Source organism: Apus apus, chromosome 1, assembly GCF_020740795.1.
Source record: "Apus apus isolate bApuApu2 chromosome 1, bApuApu2.pri.cur, whole genome shotgun sequence".
In the NCBI taxonomy this organism is placed as follows: domain Eukaryota; kingdom Metazoa; phylum Chordata; class Aves; order Apodiformes; family Apodidae; genus Apus; species Apus apus.
Window position 1 is genome coordinate 616,531 of NC_067282.1, and position 24,807 is coordinate 641,337.

General features: G+C 54.4%; 1 protein-coding gene across 8 annotated transcripts in view; it reads left to right on the top strand.

The window, feature by feature from the left end:
* Nucleotides 1–20,788, top strand: part of SLCO2B1 (solute carrier organic anion transporter family member 2B1) — a 57,593-nt gene extending 36,805 nt beyond the window's left edge. For all 8 annotated transcript variants that reach the window (XM_051608697.1, XM_051608695.1, XM_051608694.1 and 5 more), the window contains 7 exons: nucleotides 5,065–5,229; nucleotides 6,896–7,088; nucleotides 7,881–8,040; nucleotides 13,575–13,744; nucleotides 18,805–18,869; nucleotides 19,367–19,487; nucleotides 20,222–20,788. In XM_051608697.1, the coding sequence (XP_051464657.1) occupies nucleotides 5,065–5,229; nucleotides 6,896–7,088; nucleotides 7,881–8,040; nucleotides 13,575–13,744; nucleotides 18,805–18,869; nucleotides 19,367–19,487; nucleotides 20,222–20,396 (1,049 nt within the window). In that variant the 3' untranslated portion in view covers nucleotides 20,397–20,788. The remainder of the gene's footprint in view (nucleotides 1–5,064; nucleotides 5,230–6,895; nucleotides 7,089–7,880; nucleotides 8,041–13,574; nucleotides 13,745–18,804; nucleotides 18,870–19,366; nucleotides 19,488–20,221) is intronic.
* The last annotated feature ends 4,019 nt before the right edge of the window (nucleotides 20,789–24,807 follow it).

A 24,807-nucleotide genomic window follows, 5' to 3' on the forward strand; every position in this document is an offset into this window, starting at 1 on the left:
GCTCTGCTCTGGAGCCAGGCTGGGAGAGTTGGGGTGTTCAGCCTGGAGAAGAGAAGGCTCCAGGGAGAGCTGAGAGCACCTTCCAGGGCCTGAAGGGGCTCCAGGAAAGCTGGGGAGGGGCTTGGGACAAGGGCAGGGAGGGACGGGAGCAGGGGGAAGGGTTTCCAGCTGGCAGAGGGAGCTGGAGCTGAGATGGGAGGGAGAAATTCTGGGCTGTGAGGGTGGGGAGAGCCTGGCCCAGGTTGCCCAGGGAAGCTGTGGCTGCCCCATCCCTGGCAGTGTTGAAGGGCAGGTTGGATGGGGCTTGGAGCAGCCTGGGCTGCTGGGACGTGTCCCTGCCCATGGCAGGGAGCTTGGAACTAGATGATCTTGAAGGTGTCTTCCAACCCAAACCATCCCATGACTCCATGTCCAGGCCATGCAATAGCTTGCAAGGCTGGTAAGGAAAAGTGTTGTTCCTCCCTGTGCTCAGCCTAAAGCCCAGATAAGCCTCAAGGTGCAACTCAGGTGTCCTGTTGGACTCTGGGCAGTTAAAACCAGATGCAGGTTTGCCCAGGGTGATCTTCATCCAGCTGGTTGAGAAATCAGGAGGCTCTTGGTGCTGGAGGGAATCAGCAGGGGAGGCCACCCCTCAGGGCTGGGGGGCTTCTGTTTTGAAACACATACCCTGCACTTTGGCAATGATCTCAGACAAGTGGCCCTCTGAAGTCAATCCCTGTCAGCTTCCTTCATCTTTCCAGATGATTAGCCCTTTAATTGATTGGAAATTCTCTGGTTTATGAAGGGCAGGCCCAGCCAGAGATGCATGGGCAGGATTTGATGCTGCTATTTTGCACCACGTGCTCTGGATCCTCGTGCTAAATTAGAGGAGCAAGTGGGGGGGTTTATTTATTGCCCCCCCTTGACCTTGTTGCAGTGTCATTTAGAAAACCTGTGTGATGGAAGTGATTGTGTGGGAACAGACTGATGGTGCTCAGATGGGATTTTCACCCCACGTTCTGCTCCCTTGTCTCTGAAAAAAGGGAATAAAAATGAGCTCCTGGGTGAAGGGAGGAGGGAACATCTCACCCTGCTCCAGCTGCAGCTTTGGCTCTGGGCTTGCATCAGGGTTGGGGTTGTCAGGGCTGTGGGAGCTGTGATTAAAAAATGCCTTATTTCTCAGAATGTATCCCCTAAAGCCCAATTGTGAAGAAAAAAAAAAACACCGGAAAAAGTGTCTAATTTTGCCAACAGAGAAATCTTCCTGGAATCCCTGGGATTTCTAACCCAGAACTGGGTTTACAGCCAGAAACTGGATGGTGTCATGCAATCCCAGACTGGTTTGGGTTGGAAGGGACCTTCAAGATCATCTAGATCCAACCCCTGCATGGGCAGGGACACCTCCCAGCAGCCCAGGCTGCTCCAAGCCCCATCCAACCTGCCCTTCAACACTGCCAGGGATGGGGCAGCCACAGCTTCCCTGGGCAACCTGGGCCAGGCTCTCCCCACCCTCACAGCCCAGAATTTCTCCCTCACATCTCAGCTCCAGCTCCCTCTGCCAGCTGGAAACCCTTCCCCCCTGCTCCCAGCCCTCCCTGCCCTTGTCCCAAGCCCCTCCCCAGCTTTCCTGGAGCCCCTTCAGGCCCTGGAAGGTGCTCTCAGGTCTCCCTGGAGCCTTCTCTTCTCCAGGCTCAACACCCCAACTCTCCCAGCCTGGCTCCAGAGCAGAGCTGCTCCAGCCCTCCCAGCATCTCCGGGGCCTCCCCTGGACTCTCCAACAGCTCCATGTGTCCAAGATATTCCAGTATGTAAACAAGGCAGGAATAGGCTTCAAAAAATAATGACCTCTATTGATACTTCAGAGCAAATCCACCTCCCCTCTTTGGGGTTCACCTTGGTTTATCCAACACAGGGCTCTCCTCACAGCTCATTCCCTCTCTGCTGCACTGCTAAGCCTGTCAGTTCTCCAAAATGTCAATATTTCAGGGTCTTTGGCCATTCCTTGCATGCTTGGACCCTCTCTGTGCCCTGAGTTTGCTGCTCCCCAGTGTCTTTGGTTGCTTCTCTAACCTTGAGAACAGAGTGTTGAGCTGGAGAGGCAGTGATCCCATCAGCAAGAGCTTTGCCTTTGTCCATGGGGGACCCCCTCACATCCTCAGAGGGATCTTTGCTCTTCACATAACTTTTTAGGACAGTTAAACCAAATTCCCAGCTTGGGGCAGCTCCCAGACCAGCACCAGCTTGTTCTCCCAGCATCTCCGTGCTGGAGCAGATACCAAGATCATCCCGATTGTTTGTGAGCTGCTAAAAATGAACACCATTAATTTGTGGCAGGCCCCTTGCATTAATCCTCCCTGTTAATTCCTTATCTCTGCTTCAGCAGATTGGCTTTCATTTGGGAAACTCATCAGCTGTTTGTCTGGAAGTTGCCCTTAGTTGTGCCTTTTGCTTGTGTGCTGCAGGGCGGGACGAAGGGCACAGGATGGTTCAGGGGGAGCAAAGGAGTGAGCACAGGGTGGGCTTGGGATGTCCACAAAGTGGGCTTGGGATGTGCAGCAACATGGGTTTGGGATGTGGAGCAAAGTGGGTTTGGGATGTGGAACAACGTGGGTTTGGGATTTGGAACAATATGGGTTTGGGACGTCCACAAAGTGGGCTTGGGATGTGCAACAACTTGGGTTTGGGATGTGGAGCAAAGTGGGCTTGGGATGTGGAACAAGGTGGGTCTGGGATGTGGAATAAAGTGGGTTTGGGATTTGGAACAATATGGGTTTGGGATGTCCACAAAGTGGGTTTGGGATGTGGAACAATATGGGTTTGGGATGTGGAACAAGGTGGGTTTGGGATTTGGAACAATATGGGTTTGGGATGTCCACAAAGTGGGCTTGGGATGTGCAACAACGTGGGTTTGGGATGTGGAGCAAAGTGGGTTTGGTGTGTGGAGCAACGTGGGTTTGGGATGTGGAACAAGGTGGGGCTGGGATGTGGAACAAGGTGGGCTTGGGATGTGCAGCAACGTGGGCTTGGGATGTCCACATAGTGGGTTTGGGATGTGGAACAATATGGGTTTGGGTTGTGGAACAATATGGGTTTGGGATGTGGAGCAAAGTGGGCTTGGGATGTGGAACAATGTGGGTTTGGTGTGTGGAACAACGTGGGTTTGGGATGTGGAACAAGGTGGGTTTGGGATGTGGAACAAAGTGGGTTTGGGATTTGGAACAAAGTGGGTTTAGGATTTGGAACAAAGTGGGTTTAGGATTTGGAACAATATGGGTTTGGGATGTGGAACAAGGTGGGTTTGGGATGTGGAACAATATGGGTCTGGGATGTGCAGCAATGTGGGTTTGGGATGTGGAGCAAAGTGGGTTTGGGATGTGAAACTAAGTGGGTTTGGGATGTCCACAAAGTGGGTTTGGGATGTGCAACAACGTGGGCTTGGGATGTGGAACAAGGTGGGTTTGGGATTTGGAACAATATGGGTTTGGGATGTCCACAAAGTGGGTTTGGGATGTGGAACAAGGTGGGTTTGGGATGTGGAACAACGTGGGTTTGGGATGTGGAACAAGGTGGGTTTGGGATGTGCACGAAGGCAAACTCATTCCAGGCTGGAGAACTACAGCCTCCCAGCCTTCCAGTGTCAGAACTGGGCACCCCAGTTCCCAGGGCACTGGGAGCAGGGCAAATGTCTTTGCTGAGCAAGCTGCAAGTATCTTTATCTCAAGGAGTGAGAGTTCAGCCACAGGGGAATTTGCTCGAGTCTTTCTTGCCTGTAATTAAACCAAAACCAACACATTTTAATCACTGAAACAGAAAGGACATTGAAATTGCAACCGCAGCAGACAAATAAATTAACTTTTAATGACTTTCCAGCTACTTTTGTTTTTGTTTTAGAAGAAACCTTGCCAGAAAGCTGCAGGGAAAGGAACCGAGGCCGTGGTTACTCCTTCCTTGTGTGTTTGTAGCAGCCCCTGTGGCCACTCAGAGCTGCTCAGCCCATGGGTGATGGGGGAAGGACACGCAGGTTTCCCTGGTACAGTCCAGGGCAGGAGACACAGACAGGATCTGCAGAGGTTCAGCTGAGGCTGAAGAACTATCTCAGAGCCACTTGCCCCTCTCCCAAGGCATCACGAGGCCCTGGCAGCTCTGAGGAAGGGCTCAGCAGTTCTCACAGGTGGTCAGGGTTGTTTGAGCACATCACCCAAGTGCTGAAGTGAGAGAGTGATTTCCTTCAGTCAGGATGCTCAGTGTTCTCTCTTCTCCCTTTTCCTTTCTCTTTCCCTTTTCCCTTCCCCTTCCCCTTTTCCCCTTCCCCTTTTCCCCTTCCCCTTTCCCCTTCCCCTTTTTCTCCTCTCCTCTCCTCTCCTCTCCTCTCCTCTCCTCTCCTCTCCTCTCCTCTCCTCTCCTCTCCTCTCCTCTCCTCTCCTCTCCTCTCCTCTCCTCTCCTCTCCTCTCCTCTCCTCTCTCTTTCTTCTCCCTTTCTTCTCCTCTCCTCTCCCCTTCTTCTCCTCCTCTTTTCCCCTGCTCTCCTCTTCATCTTCTCTCTCTTCCTTGCCCCTTGGCCTTCCCCCTTCCCCTTTCTTTCAGACACATCCAGAGATGAATTACTCTCTTCTCCCATTCACTTTCAGCCTGGACAGCCTTTCCACTGAAAATCCTACTTTTTTCCTCAATCTTTTGCAACAATCAACTCCTGGCATCACTTCACCCACCCCGTGGCTGCTTCCTGAGCCAGGTGGGCTGAAGGATCGTTGCCTTCCCTCTCTCACCCTGGACACTCCAGTGGGACGTGGCATCAGATGGCTGAGATGGAACCTCCTTTGTTTGCAACCAACCTCAGCAGTGAATTTTCACAGTGCCCTGCTGCTTCATCCTGGCTTTGTAATATCCAGGTGGTCACACAATCAAGCCCTGAAATGCTGAACCCTGGAAGCACACCCTGTGCCCTTCTGTGAATGTTTGGAGTCCATTCTGCACATAACACAAAAAAGAATGTAGGGAAGGGCAAGTTTTTCTGCCACTTGCTTGGGGTTAATATTTGGCTGAACACTTCCTCTCCATGCAACAGGTTTCCCCTTCTCCTTTCAGATTTCCCTCTGGTCCTGCTGAGGAACCTGCGTCACCCCGTCTACCTGCTGGTGGTGCTGGCTCAGGTCAACCTCTCGGCCATGGTTGCTGGTTTAGCAACGTTCATGGGCAAGTTCCTGGAGAGACAGTTCTCCCTCACAGCATCCTTGGCCAACATGATCATTGGTGAGTGTTGCTCTCAAGGGTTGCCAGCTGTTCAGCACCTCTTAAGGACTAATGGAGGTTCCTCTTCCTCCGGAGCTGCCAGGCTCCTTCTGTTACCTGCAGCCACACCTGGCACAAGGTCCTTGGCCTTAAGATTCCTCAGCTGCTGTTTGATTTCCTTCCTTTCCTTTGCAGCCTGAGCTGATAGAATCATAGAATCACGGAATGGTTTGAGTTGGAAGGGACATTAAAACTCTTCCAGTCCCACCCCTGCATGGGCAGGGACACCTCCCAGCAGCCCAGGCTGCTCCAAGCCCCATCCAACCTGCCCTTCAACACTGCCAGGGATGGGGCAGCCACAGCTTCCCTGGGCAACCTGGGCCAGGCTCTCCCCACCCTCACAGCCCAGAATTTCTCCCTCACATCTCAGCTCCAGCTCCCTCTGCCAGCTGGAAACCCTTCCCCCTGCTCCCAGCCCTCCCTGCCCTTGTCCCAAGCCCCTCCCCAGCTTTCCTGGAGCCCCTTCAGGCCCTGGAAGGTGCTTTCAGGTCTCCCTGGAGCCTTCTCTTCTCCAGGCTCAACACCCCAACTCTCCCAGCCTGGCTCCAGAGCAGAGCTGCTCCAGCCCTCCCAGCATCTCCGGGGCCTCCTCTGGCCTCTCTCCAACAGCTCCGTGTCCTCCTTGTCTTGGGGTCTGGCTAGAATAAAGTATTTAAAGACCTAGAAAGATGTTTGTTATCTTAGAACAAGAGGAAGCAACCTCAGGTTGTGCCAGGGGAGGCTGAGGTTGGATCTGGGGAACAATTCCTTCCTGGCAAGGGTTGTCAGGGCCTGGCCCAGGCTGCCCAGGGCAGGGGGGGAGTCCCCATCCCTGGAGGGGTTTCCAAGCCCTGGAGATGGTGCTGAGGGACACGGGGCAGGGGTGGCCTTGGCAGGGCTGGGGGAAGGGTTGGGCTGGGTGATTCTGAAGGTCTCTTCCCATCAAAGCAAATCTGTGATTCTGAAGCCGTTCACTGATCAAGGAGAAGAAACCAACTCATTGCATGCAAGGAGCACAGAAACATCAGATATTAATTGAGCCCATTTCTGTAGCAGGGATTACTGCCCATCCAGCACAGGGGAAAAGGTCTTTTAAACAAAGTAGGTAGTCAGCAAAATAAAAAGCTGCAGCTGGTTGGTCTTTTCTAATCGAAATGATTCTGTGATTCTGTAAGTGTCTCTGTGCGTTTTGAAGACACTTTGTGGCAAGAGGCCAGTCAGGCTGGTGTAATAATCGTGCTTAAACCCTTCAAAATGTTTGCTTCAGTTAGACTCATTGCTTGTGAGGGTTGGGCTAATTGCTTGCTGGTGGTGTCGTGGGGAAGGAGAGGATGAAGTGCCAAGCAGGGTGTGTGCTCATGAGATTAGGCTGCTCTTGCCTGCTCTGTCATGTCCAGAATGTCCTGTCTGGGGCTGAGGTCTCCTTGTGAGATCTTCTCACCTTCTTTGGTGAGACCCTGGCCCAGGTTGCCCAGGGAAGCTGTGGCTGCCCCATCCCTGGCAGTGTTGAAGGGCAGGTTGGATGGGGCTTGGAGCAACCTGGGCTGGTGGAAGGTGTCCCTGCCCATGCAGGAGGTGGGACTGGGTGAGCTTTGAGGTCCCTTCCAACCCAAACCCTTCTGTGATTCTGTGACCTGCCTTTCCCCAGGTGCTGTGAACATCCCTGGGGCCATGGTCGGGATCGTGGTGGGTGGTGCCATCATGAAGAGGTTCCAGATGTCCTTGAGGCAGTGCAGTGCCATGTGTGTCCTCGGCATGTTCCTCTGCCTGCTCCTGGCTTTCCCCCTCCTCTTCCTCGGCTGCCCCACGCAGAAGGTTGCAGGCATCACCTACACTGAGAGGTACCAGCAGCTCCAGCTGGGCTGGGCATGGGTGGGCTATTCCCAGGTGCCCCCCCATCCCTACCTGCTCTCCTCGAGGTGGAGGTGGGACTCCAGCAGAATACCCAGAAATGGGTTTATTCCCTCCTGAGAAGCAGTGAACAGTGACAGAATCAGGGCTGACAACACTGCTTGCTTGAGTAACCACTGCATCTGCTGCCTCCCCACTCCTCCTGGCTTCACTGGCTGGTTGTGAAACCCACTGGTTGTGGAACTCGTGGGGTTTTTTTGGCACAAACAGCACGAGATTGAAGTTTCATCTTGGAAAGCAGAGCACTTTACTCACAGGGAAATGATCTGGGCAGGGGCCAGCCCTGGGATCAGAGCTTCAGGGCTGGGGCTGCTCCCTTGCACAACCAAACAGGGGCAGGACCTTGACCCAAGTGGCTGTGAATTCACATCTTCAGCATCTCATGGGCTCATGAGCTGGTCCTCACCACCTCCCACCCTACCCACCACCCCAAGGAGTTGCACTACCCCAAGACCCTACTTTTGGGGCCAAATATGAAGGAAGTGGGTGACTCCATTGACCATTTCTGGTCAGGATGTTTTGCCCAGGCAGAGCACAGGCTTGAGGGGGGGTTTATAGTGCAACTTCTGTGGGTCCTCACTTTCATGTGGGGAAGGATTTGTTAGGAAGTCAAGTGTTTCTTTGCTAATCTGTTATGCAGCTGTATTTGCAGTAGGTTTTCTATAGAAGATGCATATTCATGATGCTCAATGTCGTGCATTAATTCTCTATTCCTGTCACAGCTCTGAGTTGGGACACCAGGCCTGGGAGTGTAACCTCCAGTGTCACTGCCCTGAGAAAGCCTACAACCCCATCTGTGGCTCTAATGCCATTGAATACATCTCCCCCTGCTCTGCTGGCTGCAGGGCTGTGAACATCAACGTGGACAACAACTCAGTCCTGGTGAGTCGTTCCCACTGGGCTGGTGTCCTGCCATGGGTTGGCTCCTGAGAGGTGAGCAATGTGGTGCTCAAGGCTGGCCATTAGCTTTTCTGATGGTCCCTAGTGTTGGTCAAGCCCTGCAGGAGCCTGTGGGGTGAGCAGGGGAAGGTTGAGAATGTCTCAGGAAAACCCCTTGGAGAGGACAAGAGGAAATGGACTAAAACTGGAAGAGGGGAGATTTTGGTTGGACATTAGGAAAGAATTCTGGGCTGTGAGGGTGGGGAGAGCCTGGCCCAGGTTGCCCAGGGAAGCTGTGGCTGCCCCATCCCTGGCAGTGTTGAAGGGCAGGTTGGAATAGAATCATAGAATGGTTTGGGTTGGAAGGGACCTTAGAAAACATCCAGATACAACCCCCCTGCATGGGCAGGGACACCTCCCAGCAGCCCAGGCTGCTCCAAGCCCCATCCAACCTGCCCTTCAACACTGCCAGGGATGGGGCAGCCACAGCTTCCCTGGGCAACCTGTTCCAGTGCCTTCCTGCCCTGACAGCAAATAATTCTTCCTCATGTCCAACCTAAATCTCCCCTTTTCCAGTTTTAATCCATTCCCCCTTGTCCTCTGACCACAAGCCCTCGATTGCAGTGTCCATCCTCTCCAGAAGCACCAGCTCTCCAGCCAAGTGGCTGCATGAGAGTTTAACTGGGTGGGAGAGTCACGACGTGGGGGTCTAGGGAAATGGGGCTGGCTCTTGGTTCTCCTTTCACTTGCAGACCAGGGCCAGGTTGTTTTGCTGCCATGAGCTTCTCCCTCCTCTGCTGCTCCCTGCCTGCCACCAAAACCCCAACAGGGCTGAGTTCCCACAGTGCCAATCATCATGTTGGGTCCCCAGGCAATAGAATTCAACAAATAGAGAATAAGAAAAGCTTTGCCAAGTCAAATATCCATCTGAAAACTGTTAGTGATCCATACAGGGTGAGTAGTCTTCTGCTGTGTTCTTGGCACAGAATCTAATGGTAGCAAGGGACTATCTGGGCACTTTTAAACAGCATTTTGTTAATTAACAACACTTCATTTTAATAACAATTACGTTTTCTGCCAGAGCTTAGTCCCAAATGGGCTTTCCTGCAGCCCTGCCCCTGCCTTTGGTGCAGCAGATCATCCTTTGCAACTGCTTCTCCCTCCTCAAAGATGCCTCCAGCCCTGGGACATCTTGTGTTCCTGAGCTGGGCCCACTCCTGCCCTCAGTACATGTCATATGAAGTGTGGCCACACCTGGGAACAGAATCAGAGCTCCCCTGATGGAACCATGCAAATGCTACTTGGTAAAGCCAGTTCTAGCTCTTCCCTTAGCACTGAGATACCACAGCTTCCCTGGGCAACCTGGGCCAGGCTCTCCCCACCCTCACAGCCCAGAATTTCTCCCTCACATCTCAGCTCCAGCTCCCTCTGCCAGCTGGAAACCCTTCCCCCTGCTCCCATCCCTCCCTGCCCTTGTCCCAAGCCCCTCCCCAGCTTTCCTGGAGCCCCTTCAGGCCCTGGAAGGTGCTCTCAGGTCTCCCTGGAGCCTTCTCTTCTCCAGGCTCAACACCCCAACTCTCCCAGCCTGGCTCCAGAGCAGAGCTGCTCCAGCCCTCCCATGATCTGGATGATGAAACCCTCCCCTAGTGCAGGAAAACCTACAGTTCTGTGCTGAGTTTTGCTGCAGCCCTCCCAGAGGAGATTTGTGTGGTGCAAACTTGGCTTTAACACTCTAATTTGAAAGCTCTTCTACAACAGGGTCTTTTTACAAGGGCATGTAGCTGTAGGACAAGGGGTGGTGGCTTTAAACTGAACGGGGGGAGATTTGAGATGGACATTTAGGAAGAAATTCTGGGCTGTGAGGGTGGGGAGAGCCTGGCCCAGGTTGCCCAGGGAAGCTGTGGCTGCCCCATCCCTGGCAGTGTTGAAGGGCAGGTTGGATGGGGCTTGGAGCAGCCTGGGCTGGTGGGAGGTGTCCCTGCCCATGCAGGGGGTGGGACTGGATGAGCTTTAACATCTCCCCAACCCATTCCATGATTCCATCAGTTTCAGCCATTTTCTCTTTGCATTGCTCAATGTCCCCAAATGTCATGGGCAGGAGCAGGAGCCTGCAAACTTTGCCCAAGAGCAGGAGCTTGCAGTGACAACCTTGTTGTGCTTTGCTGTTTGTTCAGGTCCAAAGTGACCTGCTGAACCGAGGTGGCCACCAGGTCTACCCCAGGACTGCAGGAATCTCCATCCCATGTGGCTCCTGGGTTCCTGAGCCCTGCTCTTCTCTCATTGTGCGTGGCCAGGGATGGGAACAGGGACCTCCCTCTGCTGGGTTGGATCTGAGCTGGTTGGATCTCAGCACACATCCCAAAATTTGGGGTTCTGGAAGGTTCCAGCTGGGAAAAAAAGCAGAAATCTTCCCCCTCTGCTGGGTGCTTGTCAGACCACACCTGGAGTATTGTGTTCAGTTTTGGTCCCTGCTCTACAAAAGGATGGGACAGGCTGGAGAGGGTCCAGAGCCCGGCCACAAGGATGATCAGAGGACTGGGGGACCTGCCAGATGAGGAGAGGCTGAGAACACTGGGCTTGTTCAGCCTGGAGAAGAGAAGGCTTCAGGGAGACCTTCTCACCATGTTCCAGTCCTTAAAGGGGGGCTGCCAAGAAGATGGAGACTCCCTGTTTCCAAGGAGTCCCATGGAAAAGACAAGGGGTCATGGGCACAAGTTGCTCCTGGGGAGATTCCCATTGGACACAAGAGGGAAATGTTTCCCCATCAGGACAGTCCAACATTGGAACAGTCTCCCAGGGGAAGTGGTGGATTCCCCCACATTGGGCAGTTTGAAGCCTCAGCTTGACAGGGTGCTGACCCACCTCCTATCAACTGGAGTCGTGCCTGGAAGATGGTCCTTGAGGTCTCTTCCAACCTGGCATCCTGGGATTCCATGAAAATCAGGCAGAGTTTGATGTGAGCAGCTTTCTGTCTTAAGAGAACAATTGCTAAATTGCAGAACCACAGAATCCTGCTGGTTGGAAAAGACCTTTAAGATCATCAAGCCCAACCACAACCCAACTCTACCAGCCATTAACCCAACTCTACCAATTCCAATGCTTCACCCATGTCCCTCAGCACCACATCTACACGGCTCTGACACCCCTCCAGGGATGGAGACTCAACCACCTCCCTGGGCAGCCTGGGCCAGGGTTTAATGACCCTTTCAGTGAAGAGATTCTTTCTAGTATCTCATGGAAACCTCAGATGTGTCGGGTTGGGGACGTTTGATGCACAGCTCTGAAAAAACTTGAGGCTGCCCACATGCCCATCCAGCTTCCTGTCCCTGCCCAGAAACCACAGCCCTGCTCTCAGGGCTGCTCTTGGTTATTCTCCTCCTCTGGGTGGTTTTTCCCAGCCCTGGTGCTGACTCAGCCTCGTGGCACTGCTGCCCAGACGATGCATCTCGTTGGGACAGGCCACTGGTGGCTTTGTGGCTTGTCCCCACTGCTCAGAGGTTTTTGGAGCTGGGGTCATGCTTCTTGCTCTAAAATCCCCTGAGGTTTTGAAGGAAAGGGGCTGAACTCTGCCTTGTGCCTCCATCACACGGGTCTCCAACCCTTGAGCTCCAGCCCTTGGTCTCCATTTGGCTTTTGTGCAAGTCCCCCTCAATATCGTGACTCCAACTGGGGCAGCTGCCCAGATGGAGTGGGCTTTAATTTCTCTAATTGCATTTTTCTTGACTGCTTTGGCCTAAATTCACCTCAGCTATGGTAGGCACTAATCTGTGGTGGGTCCTCAGGAGACCAACCTCTCCGTCCGTGACGGCAGAAGGAGCCCAGAGGGTGACTGTGGTTTCCTTCATTTCAGATGGCTGGAGAAGATAAATCCCAGACTTAATTTAAAATATTCAATCCTCTTTCCTGGAGGTGGGAGGAGAGATTTTGGTCCCCTCTCATCCCTAAAGCTGTTCCTTGTGGGTCACTTTTCTGGGCACTGGTCGTGCCACTTCCCGAGGCAGTGAGGTGGGAGCAGGGACCTGGGAGACCTTGGGCTGCCCCTGCCTCTGGAATCACCCTTCTGCAAACTGAGCTTTCTTGTCTAAAAGAAAATTAATAATCATAGAATCATTAAGGTTGGAAGGGACCTCAAAGATCATCCAGTTCCAACCCCCCTGGCATGAGCAGGGACCCCTCCCACCAGCCCAGGCTGCACGAGCCTCATCCAACCTGCCCTTCAACACCTCCAGGGAGGGGGCAGCCACAACCTCCCTGGGCAACCCATCCCAGCTCCTCCCCACCCTCAGAGTGAAGAATTTCAACCATCACCCCTTGTCCTGTCACTGCCCTTGTCCCAAGCCCCTCCCCAGCTTTCCTGGAGCCCCTCCAGGCCCTGGAAGGTGCTCTCAGGTCTCCCTGGAGCCTTCTCTTCTCCAGGCTCAACACCCCAACTCTCCCAGCCTGGCTCCAGAGCAGAGCTGCTCCAGCCCTCCCAGCATCTCCATGGCCCTTCTCTGACTCCTCTCCAACAGCTCCATGTCTCTCCAGTGCTGAGGGCTCCAGAGCTGGACACAACACTCCAGGGGGTCTCAGCAGAGCAGAGCAGAGGGGCAGAATCCCCTCCCTGGCCCTGCTGGCCACACTTCTTGTGATGCAGCCCAGGACACAATTGCCCCTCTGGGCTCCAGCCCTCCCTGGGGGCTCATGTCCAGCTTCTCATCTCCTCCCACCTCCAAGTCAGCTGTGGAGGAGGCTTTTCCCTTGCCAATGGTCCAGATTGATGCAGGATGTCAGAGGGTCCAGCTGGCAGAGGGTGGCAGTGAAACAAACCTCTGTGCACAACAGGAGTGAAGCACGGGCCTGGGAGCACGGGCAGGGGGTCGGGAGGCTTTGCTGGGGTCACACCAACCAGGCAAGGATGCATCTGGGTGGGGAGCACTTCCAGGGGGCTCTGGAAGCACGGAGAGATGATCCAAGGTACCCCTGGAGATGAATGAAGGTACTCCTGGAGATGAACCAAGGCACCACAGGAGATGAAACAAGGTACCCATGGAGATGAACCAAGGCACCACAGGAGATGAAACAAGGTACCCATGGAGATGAACCAAGTACCACTGGAGATGAATGAAGGTACCACAGGAGATGATCCAAGGTACTCCTGGAGATGAACCAAGTCCTACTGGAGAGGATCCATGGTACCACTGTAAGGGGACCATGGTAGCACAGTGGTCCCAGCTTGCCCATCAGCTGTGCACACCCACCCGTGGCACATCCTAGCAATGCCCACAGATCCTGGTGGGACCGGGGCCTCGGTTCAGAGGTGGCAGCATGTTGGAGGCTGCCACTGGCTGGGACTTGTGTTTCCTCCCCCCTCAGGCTGTTATCCTGGGCCAGCTTCCTTGCAAGTGTTTCTCCCTCTCCCCCTGCTCCCCAAGTGCTAATTACCACGCGTTATTTACATCCAAAACCTAAACACCCTCCCCACCACGACAGCTGGTGGCCATCCCTGGCATCTCCAGAGCCCTGAGCAGCCTCTGGCTTTTCTCTCCTCTCTGCAGCACTACACCAACTGCAGCTGCATCTCGGGGGACGGGCTGGAGGGTTCGGCCAAACCCGGGACCTGCGGCACCGGCTGCTCCCACCTCTTCCTGCCCTTTGTGGTCCTCTCCTGCCTGGCAGGGATCCTGGCCAGCACGTCCCACACGCCGTCCTTCATGCTCATCCTCAGGTGAGCAGCTTGGGTTGGCCGTGGTCTGGGTGGCAGAGAAGGAAGCCAGAGGTTCCGCTGGGAAAACCAAGGGGTCCTGGAGCTGGGGAGGAAGGTTTGGTCCAGGGGGAGGGACTGGAGGGTTAAATCAGCCCCATCTCGCACCTCATGCCCAGCTCCTTCTGCAGTCATAGAATCCCAGGCTGGTTTGGGTTGGAAGGGACCTTCAAGATCATCAGGTTCCAACCCCCTGCATGGGCAGGGACACCTCCCAGCAGCCCAGGCTGCTCCAAGCCCCATCCAACCTGCCCTTCAACACTGCCAGGGATGGGGCAGCCACAGCTTCCCTGGGCAACCTGGGCCAGGCTCTCCCCACCCTCACAGCCCAGAATTTCTCCCTCACATCTCAGCTCCAGCTCCCTCTGCCAGCTGGAAACCCTTCCCCCTGCTCCCAGCCCTCCCTGCCCTTGTCCCAAGCCCCTCCCCAGCTTTCCTGGAGCCCCTTCAGGCCCTGGAAGGTGCTCTCAGGTCTCCCTGGAGCCTTCTCTTCTCCAGGCTCAACACCCCAACTCTCCCAGCCTGGCTCCAGAGCAGAGCTGCTCCAGCCCTCCCAGCATCTCCGGGGCCTCCTCTGGACTCTGATCCCTGCAGAGTTAAGCAGCAAGTGGAGATCTCAGGCAGCTGGATGGTTTTTCATGGCCCACTGCTCCTGCAGACAAGGTGCTGCTCACCAACAGAGTGAGGAGCAGCCAGTGGGTTGGTGGCTGTCACACCAGGCCAGGCCCCCACAGCTCCTCCACCCACCCACAGCTCACAGGAACCCCACATCACCCCCCGTTCCTGGTCTCAGCTTCAGCCCCAGCAGCCTTCCTGCTTCTTCTCCCCACCCACGGCTGGTACCTCAGTAATGAGATGCCCCATTAACTCCGCACTAATTGAGCCCAGCAGGACTCTGGCACCGCTGCGTGTGCTCCGTGTTAAGCACTTTAATGACCTTCCTTCCTTCTGATGGATCCTGCTTGAACACAGCCTCCCTGCCCAGGGCAGAGGAGCAATCAGGACTCCAGCTTTCCTCACCCTTGGAAAGGTGCCTCTGGGACAGGTTGGAGCCAGGATGGTGGGGATGGAGGCTGGGATGGGCAGGAGAGGCTGAGGCTGAAGAAGAGGGGAAAACCATGGGGGAATCTCTGTGGTTTACTCCAGAAATGATGTTTTCAGGGACATTTAATATAATGGATAATGGATTAAAGCTGGAAGAGGGGAGATTTAGGTGGGACATGAGGAGGAAATGCTTTGCTGTGAGGGTGGGGAGAGCCTGGCCCAGGTTGCCCAGGGAAGCTGTGGCTGCCCCATCCCTGGCAGTGTTGAAGGGCAGGTTGGATGGGGCTTGGAGCAGCCTGGGCTGCTGGGAGGTGTCCCTGCCCATGGCAGGAGGGGTTGAGACTAGATGATCCTCAAGGTCCCTTCCAACCCAAACCATTCTATGATTCTATGATATGATTTCTGTGCTTCCAAGTTGCTTTTTAAGGAAATGTATGTATGTACCCTCAGCAAGTTTGCTGATGACACCAAGCTGGGAGGAGTGGCTGACACACCAGAAGGCTGTGCTGCCATTCAGAGAGACTTAGACAGGCTGGAGACTTGGGCGGGGAAAAACCTGATGAAGTTTAACAAGAGCAAGTGTAGAGTTCTGCATTTGGGGAAGAAAAACGCCATGCACCAGTACAGGTTGGGGGCTGAGCTGCTGGAGAGCAGTGTAGGAGAAAGGGACCTGGGGGTCCTGGTAGACAGGAGGATGACCATGACCAGCAATGTGCCCTTGGCTAAGAAGGCCAATGGATCCTGGGGTGTATTAGAAAGGGGTGGTTAGTAGGTCAAGAGAGGTTCTCCTCCCCCTCTATTCTGCATTGGTGAGGCTGCATCTGGAATATTGTGTCCAGTTCTGGGCCCCTCAGTTCCAGAAGGACAGGGAAGTGCTTGAAAGAGTCCAGCACAGAGCCACAAGGATGATTAAGGGAGTGGAACATCTCCCTGATGAGGAAAGGCTGAGGGAGCTGGGGCTCTTGAGCTTGGAGAAAAGGAGACTGAGGGGGGACCTCATCAATGTTTACAAATACGTAAAGGGTGAGTGTCAAGACGATGGAGTTAAGCTTTTTTCAGTGAAGACCAGTGATAGGACAAGGAGTAATGGATACAAATTGGAGCATAGGAGTTTTAAGATGAATATCAGGAAAAATTTTTTTACTGTAAGAGTGACAGAGCCCTGGAACAGGCTGCCCAGAGAGGTTGTGGAGTCTCCTTCTCTGGAGACATTCAAAACCCCCCTGGACACGTTCCTGTGTGATGTGCTCTGGGTGACCCTGCTCTGGCAGGGGGGGTTGGACTAGATGATCTTTCGAGGTCCCTTCCAACCCCTACGATTCTATGATTCTATGATTCTATGAAAAGCTGTGGTTAAAACCTGCTTTTACGTCCACCCCCAAGCATCATTAAATCACTTTTAATGCCATTAAAATGTCCCACCCACCCTGGGCATTCAGAGAGGAGAGAGAAGCTGAGTCCTCTGGGGTGGGATCTCCCTGAGGGGGTCCTCTGCCACCCAGTCCTCTCCCATGGGTGATCCCAGCAGGAAGCACAGCCTGATATCTTGACTTCATAAAAAAACTGGGGTGCCACTAAATCATGCACCACCTCAAAGAGCCACTTCCTCCATGTGTCAATCCCCTTTTCAGTTACAAAGAACCAAACCTGATGATCTTTTATAACCTGATGACCCGACTGCTGGACGAGGGAAAGGCTGTGGGTCTTGTCTGTCTGGACCTCCAAAAAGCATTTGACACGGTTCCCCAGAGATCTGTCATAAAAAAAATGGGCTGCTCGTGGCCTGGATGAGCACAGGATCTGTTGGATCAAGCACTGGCTGGACAGTCAGGCCCAAAGAGTCAATGGAGTCAAGTCCAGCTGGGGCCAGTCACAAGTGGTGGTTCCTCAGGGCTCAGTGCTGGGACCGTTTCTGTTTAACATCTTTATTGATGATCTTGCTGAGGACACAGAGGGTATCATCAGTGAGTTTGCAGATGACACCAAGCTGGGCAGGAGTGTTGATCTGCATGAGGACAGGGAGGCTCTGCAGAGAGACTTGGATAGATTAGATGGTTGGGTCCATGGTCTGGGCTTCAACAAGGCCAAGTGCTGGGTCCTGTACTTGGGCCACAGCAACCCCAGGCTTGGGGAAGTGTGGCTGGAGAGTGTCTGGCAGGAAAGGACCTGGGGGTTCTCACTGACCAGAGGCTGAACAAGAGCCAGTGTGTGCCCAGGTGGCCAGGAGAGCCCATGGCATCCTGGCTTGTCTTAGAAATAGTGTGGCCAGCAGAAGCAGAGAGGTGATTGTCCCCCTGTGCTCAGCACTGGTGAGGCCACACCTGGGGTGTTGTGTCCAGTTTTGGGCACCTCAATTCCAGAGAGATCTCGAGGTGCTGGAGCGAGGACAGAGGAGGCAATGAAGCTGGGGAAGGGCCTGGAGAATCAATCTGATGAAGAACCCTTGAAAGAGCTGGGAATGTTTAGTTTGAGGAAGAGGAGGCTGAGGGGAGACCTCATCAGTCTCTGCAACCACCTGACAGGTCATTGTGGAGAGGCTGGTGCTGGTCTCTTCTCACAGGTGATCAGTGACAGAACAAGAGGGAAGGGCTTCAAGCTGCACCAGGGCAGGTTCAGACTGGACATGAGGAAGGATTTTTCACAGCAAGAGTGGTCAGACCCTGGAACAGGCTGCCCAGGGAGGTGGTGGAGTCACCATCCCTGGGTGTGTTGAAGGGTGGTTGGGATGTGGTGCTGGTGGATGTGGTTTAGGGGAGAACTTTGTAGAGCAGGGATGATGGTTGGACTGGGTGATCCCAAGGGGCTTTTCCAACCTGAATGGTTCTCTGAGTCTGTGAAAGAGCAGCCCTCGTGTTGCTTGTGTCTGGCAGAGCCAGCAGCTCTGCTGCTTTCTGGTTGTGCTGTTACTCACAGGGATTCTTGAAATTGAAAGCCAAGAACGTTTTGCTGGGCTCCTCCCTCTCCCTCCTGCAGAGTTTGGGAAGTTTCCAGGCCAGGGAAGGGCTGGGGTCACCTGCCAGCCCTGATAAATGAAACATCATTTTTGGTGATTTAAATGGGGACTGCCTGATGTCCTTGGTGGTTGGGTTGAAGCTGAGAAGAGAGGAACCTCATGAGGTTCAACAAGGGCAGGTGTAGGGTCCTGCACCTGGGGAGGAAGAACCCCAGGCACCAGTACAGGTTAGGGGTGGACCTGCTGGAAAGCAGTTCCCAGGAGAAGGATCTGGGAGTCCTGGTAGATAGTAGATGATCCATGAGTCAGGAATGTGTCCTTGTGGCCAAGAGGGCCAGTGGAATCCTGGGCTGCATGAGGAAGAGTGTGGCCAGTAGGTGGAGAGAGGTCATTGTGCCCCTCTGCTCTGCCCTGGGGAGGCCACAGCTGGAGAACTGGGACCAGTTCTGGGCTCCCCAGGTCAAGAGAGACAGGGAACTGCTGGAGAGAGTCCAGGGGAGGGGAACAGAGATGGTTGGGGGGTTGGAGCATCTCCCTGATGAGGAAAGGCTGAGAGAGCTGGGACTGCTCAGCCTGGAGAAGAGAAGGCTGAGGGGAGACCTTCTGAATGCCTGGCAGTATCTCAGGGTGGGTGCAGGAGGATGGAGCCAGACTCTGCTCAGCAGTGCCCAGGGACAGGACGAGGGGCAACGGGCACAAGCTGGAACATGGGAAGTGCCCCTGAAAGATGAGGGAAAACTTCTTGCCTGTGAGGGTGACAGAGCCCTGGGCCAGGCTGCCCAGGGAGGGTGTGGAGTCCCCTTCTCTGCAGATATTCCAGCCCCTGGATGCAGCCCTGGGTGATGTGCTCTGGGTGATGCTGCTTCAGCAGGGGAGTGGGACTGGATGGTCTCCAGAGGTCCCTTCCCACTCTGACCATTCCATGAAGGATGAATTTTTGGGTAAGGCTTCATGTGAGGACATCAGGGAGGGAAACATCCCTCCCTGTGGGAATGCCAGAGGACACACCTTCCATTTTGTTTTTCAGGAGCATCCAGCCTGAAGACAAATCGTTTGCTGTTGGGATTCAGTTCATGCTGCTGAGAGTTCTAGGTAAATTAAGAGGTGGTGAAATGCCTTCCTGCACGTGGTGGGGAGAGGACAGGGCAAGGAACGGGTCTGGATCCAGGAGGACAACCCTTGGCTGTGTGCAGACACTCCCATGTTTACCTCCAGCACATCAAGGGGGCTGCAAAAGGATCCTGTGATCCCGCTAGTGGTTTGGGCATTTTTATGGTGAAAATTCATTTCACCCCTCTCAGGAAGTGCCACTGCAGTTGTGGGCAGGAGTGTGGTCCATGAAGGTGCTGAGGATCATTCCTGGAGTGAGAGCACTGACAAAGAGGGACCTTCTTGCATCTGGGTGGGATGCAAACACACAGCAGCCCTGACGTGCTGAGCAGCACCCGTGGCTTCGCTGGCCACAGCAAAGACCATCTCCAGCCACTTTCCTCCTTCTTAGCACATGGGAAAGTAAGCAGGGGTGGGGCTGTCCTGGCAGAGGTGCTCCTGTCACATAACAAAGCCTCCTCTGATCCCTCTGCTTCCAGCCTGGATGCCAGGACCTGTGTTGTACGGCAGCGCCATCGACACCACCTGCATCCTCTGGGAGAAGAAGTGTGACAGGAAGGCAGCCTGCAGATACTATGACAACAACCTCTTCAGGCAAAGGTAGGGCTGGGGGTGTGGAGGGAAACCCAGGGGGAAGGTGGCACCAGGCCACCCCCAGCCTGGGAGAAGCTGTTGTATATTCCCTGGTAACCCAACAGGGACACTCGCCTCCCCCCTGGCCAGTGCTGACTCCCAGCGGAGCTCAGGAGTGGTTTGCAGGGAAGTCACAGAGTTGTCTGGGTGGGAAGGGATCCCTGAAGGTCATCTGGTCGTTGGCACAAGCCAAAAGCACGCCAAGGACCATGCTTACTTGGTGCTGTACAGCACAGAAATACACTTCCAGCATCGATCCCTGCATTGCCACCCGTGTCCTGGGCTGTGTCACCAGCAGCGTGAGCAGCAGGGCCAGGGAGGGGATTGTCCCCTCTGCTCTGCTCTGCTGAGACCCCCCTGCAGGGCTGGGAACAGCTCTGGGGTCCCCAGCACAGGAAGGACACGGAGCTGTTGGAGAGAGGCCAGAGGAGGCCCCGGAGATGCTGGGAGGGCTGGAGCAGCTCTGCTCTGGAGCCAGGCTGGGAGAGTTGGGGTGTTCAGCCTGGAGAAGAGAAGGCTCCAGGGAGACCTGAGAGCACCTTCCAGGGCCTGAAGGGGCTCCAGGAAAGCTGGGGAGGGGCTTGGGACAAGGGCAGGGAGGGAGGGATAGCTCAGAATCTGCTGGGTGCCTGGGGACACTGGGTGTTGGTGCTCACAGCAGGGTTCTTGCTTCCCTGATTCATTGTGTTTCCACACCACAGGTATCTTGGTCTCCAGTTCTTCTTTGAGGTTGGAGCTTTCCTGTGCTTCGTGGCTGTGTATGTGATCCTGAGGCGGCAGGAGAGGGAGGCCAGGAGCACAGCAGAGACAAAGGGAGACCCAGAGAAGGAGAAACTGGCAGGAAACTCCATCAAGAGCCCCGAATCCAAAGTGTGACACCAACAATATGAGTTGTCATCCCTGGCCGGGGAGGTGAAGCTGTGTGAATCATCCCACACCTGAGCTGTGAAGGATGGATCTTTGGAGTGAAGGACAGTGTGGCTGCTTCCTAATCCTCTGGGTGGGATGTGCTGCTCCTGTGCTGCCAGGGGAGTCTGTCCACCTGCTGTTCTACCCCTGCCTCCTCCACCCCCACGGTGCAGCTTCCTCCTTCACGTGGATTAATCCACACCCCATAACCTTTGGACCCTGCAATCTTCTGGGTTTCTGTCCTCCAAAACATTTGCTCCTGCTGACAGTCTTGCCAGCACTGAGCTTGACCACACAGCTGAAACCTTTTGGGGTTGTTTGCTTGTGGGGTTTTTTATAAATAAATCATTTGTACGAAATGGTTCTGTACAGAATCCATACATCTCCATGAATGATGGTCTGTCCTTGCCCCCAGAATGTCAGCTCTGCTTGTTCCTTCTGCTCTGCTGCTGTTAGATGGTCTCTCTTCCTTGAAGGCTTCATCCAGCTCCAGCTGACACTGATGGGAGTTTTGTCCCAGGCTGTGGACCATGACAAGGACCAGCTCATGTGCTTCCCCCAGCTGCTGCAGGGATGCTGCTGGGGAGGCAAGGAACAGGGATGAGGATGCTGGGGAGGGGAGAGCATCAAAAGGAACCACAGTTCCAGCCATGAGAAGAAACTCCAGCACCCACAGGCTTGCAGCACTTGGGCAGCATGGCCACATTTTGCAGCAACAATAATAATTCTCCCTTTACTTTTACCAGAACTTCTCACAGGAGCTGAATGAAGCCTGGGAGTGGTTCAGGATCCTTCCCTTTTTCCAGGTTGGGAGAGGCAGAACTTCTTCCAGGGCTTCAGGACCAGAAAGGGTGGTTGAACCCAGCTCTCCTGCAGACTTGGAAGAGCCTGAGGTTAAGCCACTTGACCACAGAGCCAGACAGCCCTGCTGTGCTCCTTGCAGGGGCTACTGGCAGACGCAGCTGTAATTATGGGTTGAAAGTCAAGTCTGGTGTCATTTTGGTGCAGCTGCCTCTATTTTCTGCATTCTTCCCATCTCGGGGGCTCCTTGCCACCAAAAAAGCACAGATTGTGTTGCTGGTCTCACCCCACCAGCCTGCAACCACAGAGCCTTGGGTCACTTGTCATTTTTGGCTCCAGAAGGGAGTTCAGCAGAGAGACCAAAACCTCCCCAAGTTCAGCCAGAAGAGGCAGAAGGAAAAGAAAACAACCCAAAAAACCCCCAAGACAGCACAAAACCAGGGTGGAGAAAACTCATTAACTCCTCACCCCCTGGTAACTAGTCCCATGGTGAGGTCTGGGGCATGCAGAGAAGAGGGCTGGAAAGGCCAGGGGTTAAGTGGCTGGCTAAGATGTTTCCTCAGATTCTTTGCCCAGCCATTTTGAGGGGCCAAATGAACACACCTCAGAGTAAAGAGATGAACAACTTGCTTTTTTTTAGGGTTGTTGGGGTTTTTTGGCATATTTTTCTACAGTGCATTTTGTTCATTGAGATGGTCAAGAGAGTCTACAGCTCCATGCACAGGTACCTACATGCAGAAGTGACTTCTGGCTTAGCAGAAGGTTTCAGACATGGGTGTGGATGCTGAAGAGGGGTGGGTGGACCCATTCATGGAAGGACAAGCAGCACAGCTCCCCCCCACGTGCCTCAGAAAGCCAAATCTGGGGGAGATTTGCATTATTTTTCATTTTCAAGCCATGAGGAGGTAGCATCTGGCTCTAAAACAGGGAATCGGAATGAGGTTCTTTGGATGGGAGGAAACAGCCTCAGGTTGTGCCAGGGGAGGTTGAGGTTGGATCTGGGGAACAATTCCTTCCTGGCAAGGGTTGTCAGGGCCTGGCCCAGGTTGCCCAGGGCAGGGGGGAGTCCCCATCCCTGGAGGGGTTTCCAAGCCCTGGAGATGGTGCTGAGGGACACGGGGCAGGGGTGGCCTTGGCAGGGCTGGGGGAAGGGTTGGGCTGGAGGATCTGAAAGGGCTTTCCCAACCCAAATGATTCTGTGAGTAGAGAAAAGATGAGCCATAGTGTTCCTGGTGGTTGCTCCAGCTCTTGGAAGCCCATGGATTTGTGGCATCCCTGCTGCATCCGGTGGAGAAGAAGGTTCTTTCCTAGCTAAGCACAAGTCCTTGGCTTGCAGAAGGTTTCCTGCCTCCTTCAGCCCGACCTCAAGTCACCCCAGGGTACTTTCCAAACCGCCACAAACTAACAACAACACAATTGGGTTTGTGTGGTGGTTGAAGCTGAGAGCTGCAATGTGCTTTGCCAGCAGTAGATTGAGGTGGGACATTAGGCAGGAATTCTTCAGTGTTAAGGGTGGGGAGAGCCTGGCCCAGGTTGCCCAGGGAAGCTGTGGCTGCCCCATCCCTGGCAGTGTTGAAGGGCAGGTTGGATGGGGCTTGGAGCAGCCTGGGCTGCTGGGAGGTGTCCCTGCCCATGCAGGGGTGGGACTGGATGGTCTTGAAGGTCCCTTCCAACCCAAACCAGTCTGGGATTCTGAACATTCCTGGCTGGGGTTGCAGAATGATTTTATCAAGTCAGAGAGGCTGCACCTCCCTGCTATCAGGACAGCTGACTTCAGATGGGGACCAGACCATGCTCAAGCACTGGAGCAGCACAGCCTGGCTGGTGGACACCATCCAGGTCCAAGGACTCCTGGGCTCTGTGTTTTGCTCTGTAGAGCTGCTGCCAACTCTTTGCTCCTCCCGTGCTGCTGGCTTTTCCATGCTGGGAAGCTGGGCAGGGCTGGGGACAGGCTCAGGGATGTGGAAGAGACCATTCCTGCAGAGCAGACAGCCCAGCCCCAGGCTTCTGTTCTAAACCAGAGGGACACCCTCCAAGAATGACTGTGCAGCCTTTCTGAAAGCCTCTCCAGATTGTGGCAGCTGCTTCTTAATCCTCACAACAACTAAAGCACTGATGCTGCTTGCAGAGAGGAGGAGGAAAAAAAAAAGAGAGAGGGGGTGGGGGAGGAAAAAAAAAAGCCCTAATACAGTAATTTGTCTGGTCAGTTTGTTCACAAACAGCATCAAGCAAAACTAAACAGAGTTCAATTACCTCCTGTGGATCTGGAGGGCAGGCAGGATGCACCAGCCCTCAGCACCCAGCTGGAGCCATGGCCAGGTCTGCTGGGCTCCTGATGGTTGCAGAAGCAACCCAGGGAATGGCCTGGCCAGCTGAATCCCAGCATGGCCTGGGCTCACTGCTGGGTTCAGGGCTCTACACCCATTTTTCCAGTTGGAAAGCCCCTGTCACATCGGATATAGAGGTTTTTTCTCAGGCAATCCATGAGCTTCAGTTCTTCCCTTCCTCGTCACCCCTCCAGCAGAGGAACTGTAGAATCCCAGACTGGTTTGAGTTGGAAGGGACCTAAAAGATCATCTAGTCCCAACCCCCCTGCATGGGCAGGGACACCTCCCAGCAGCCCAGGCTGCTCCAAGCCCCATCCAACCTGCCCTTCAACACTGCCAGGGATGGGGCAGCCACAGCTTCTCTGGGCAACCTGGGCCAGGCTCTCCCCACCCTCACAGTGAAGAATCCTTGGAAACTCTTCAGATTCTTCTTTATCTTCTTTTCTTTGAGTGTGCAGCTCTGCCCAGTGCTGTGCTGATCCCCACACCCTCTCTCATCCCATTTCTACCATCTGCTCAGCTCCAGCCCAGCCCAGTGGTGCTCTGGGCACACAGGTCTCGTCCTGGCACAGACACGCTCCAGTGTTGTGGCTTCTCCCAGTTGATGGGGCTTTGAGGGGTGAAACTGCTCCCCAGAGCATCATCACTCTCCTGCTCTGGCCAGCCCTGAGGAAGTCCCAGCTGTGTCTAGATGAGTGTTGCACTTTCAGAGATGGATGAAGGAACCAGAGAGAGCCTGGAAGAGACATTCCATGACTGGGAAGCTGTGGCTGCCCCATCCCTGGCAGTGTTGAAGGGCAGGTTGGATGGGGCTTGGAGCAGCCTGGGCTGCTGGGAGGTGTCCCTGCCCATGCAGGGGGTTGGAACCGGATGATCTTGAAGGTCCCTTCCAACCCAAACCATTCTGGGGTTCTGGTTTTGTCCCCCTCCTCACAGTCTCACACAAGGCAGGGATGGCCACCAGCACCTCAAACTGGGGCTTGCAGAATCCAAGCTGCAGTACTGGGAGCTGCTTGAAAGCAGCAGAGTTAATTACCAAGGAGGCCTGAGGGGATCACAGAACCTGTTCTTCCATCCAGTTGCCCCATGATTAGAGCCCTTGCTTGGGGCAGAGGAACCCAGGCTCCAAACCTCCATCTCCATGAGGGTTTTCAACCCATTGGCTCTTGTAAACAACTGCACTGGTGCAGTTCCTGGCATTTTAACCCCTTCCCACTAGACAGACCAGCTGCTGGGCTGCAACCCTCCAC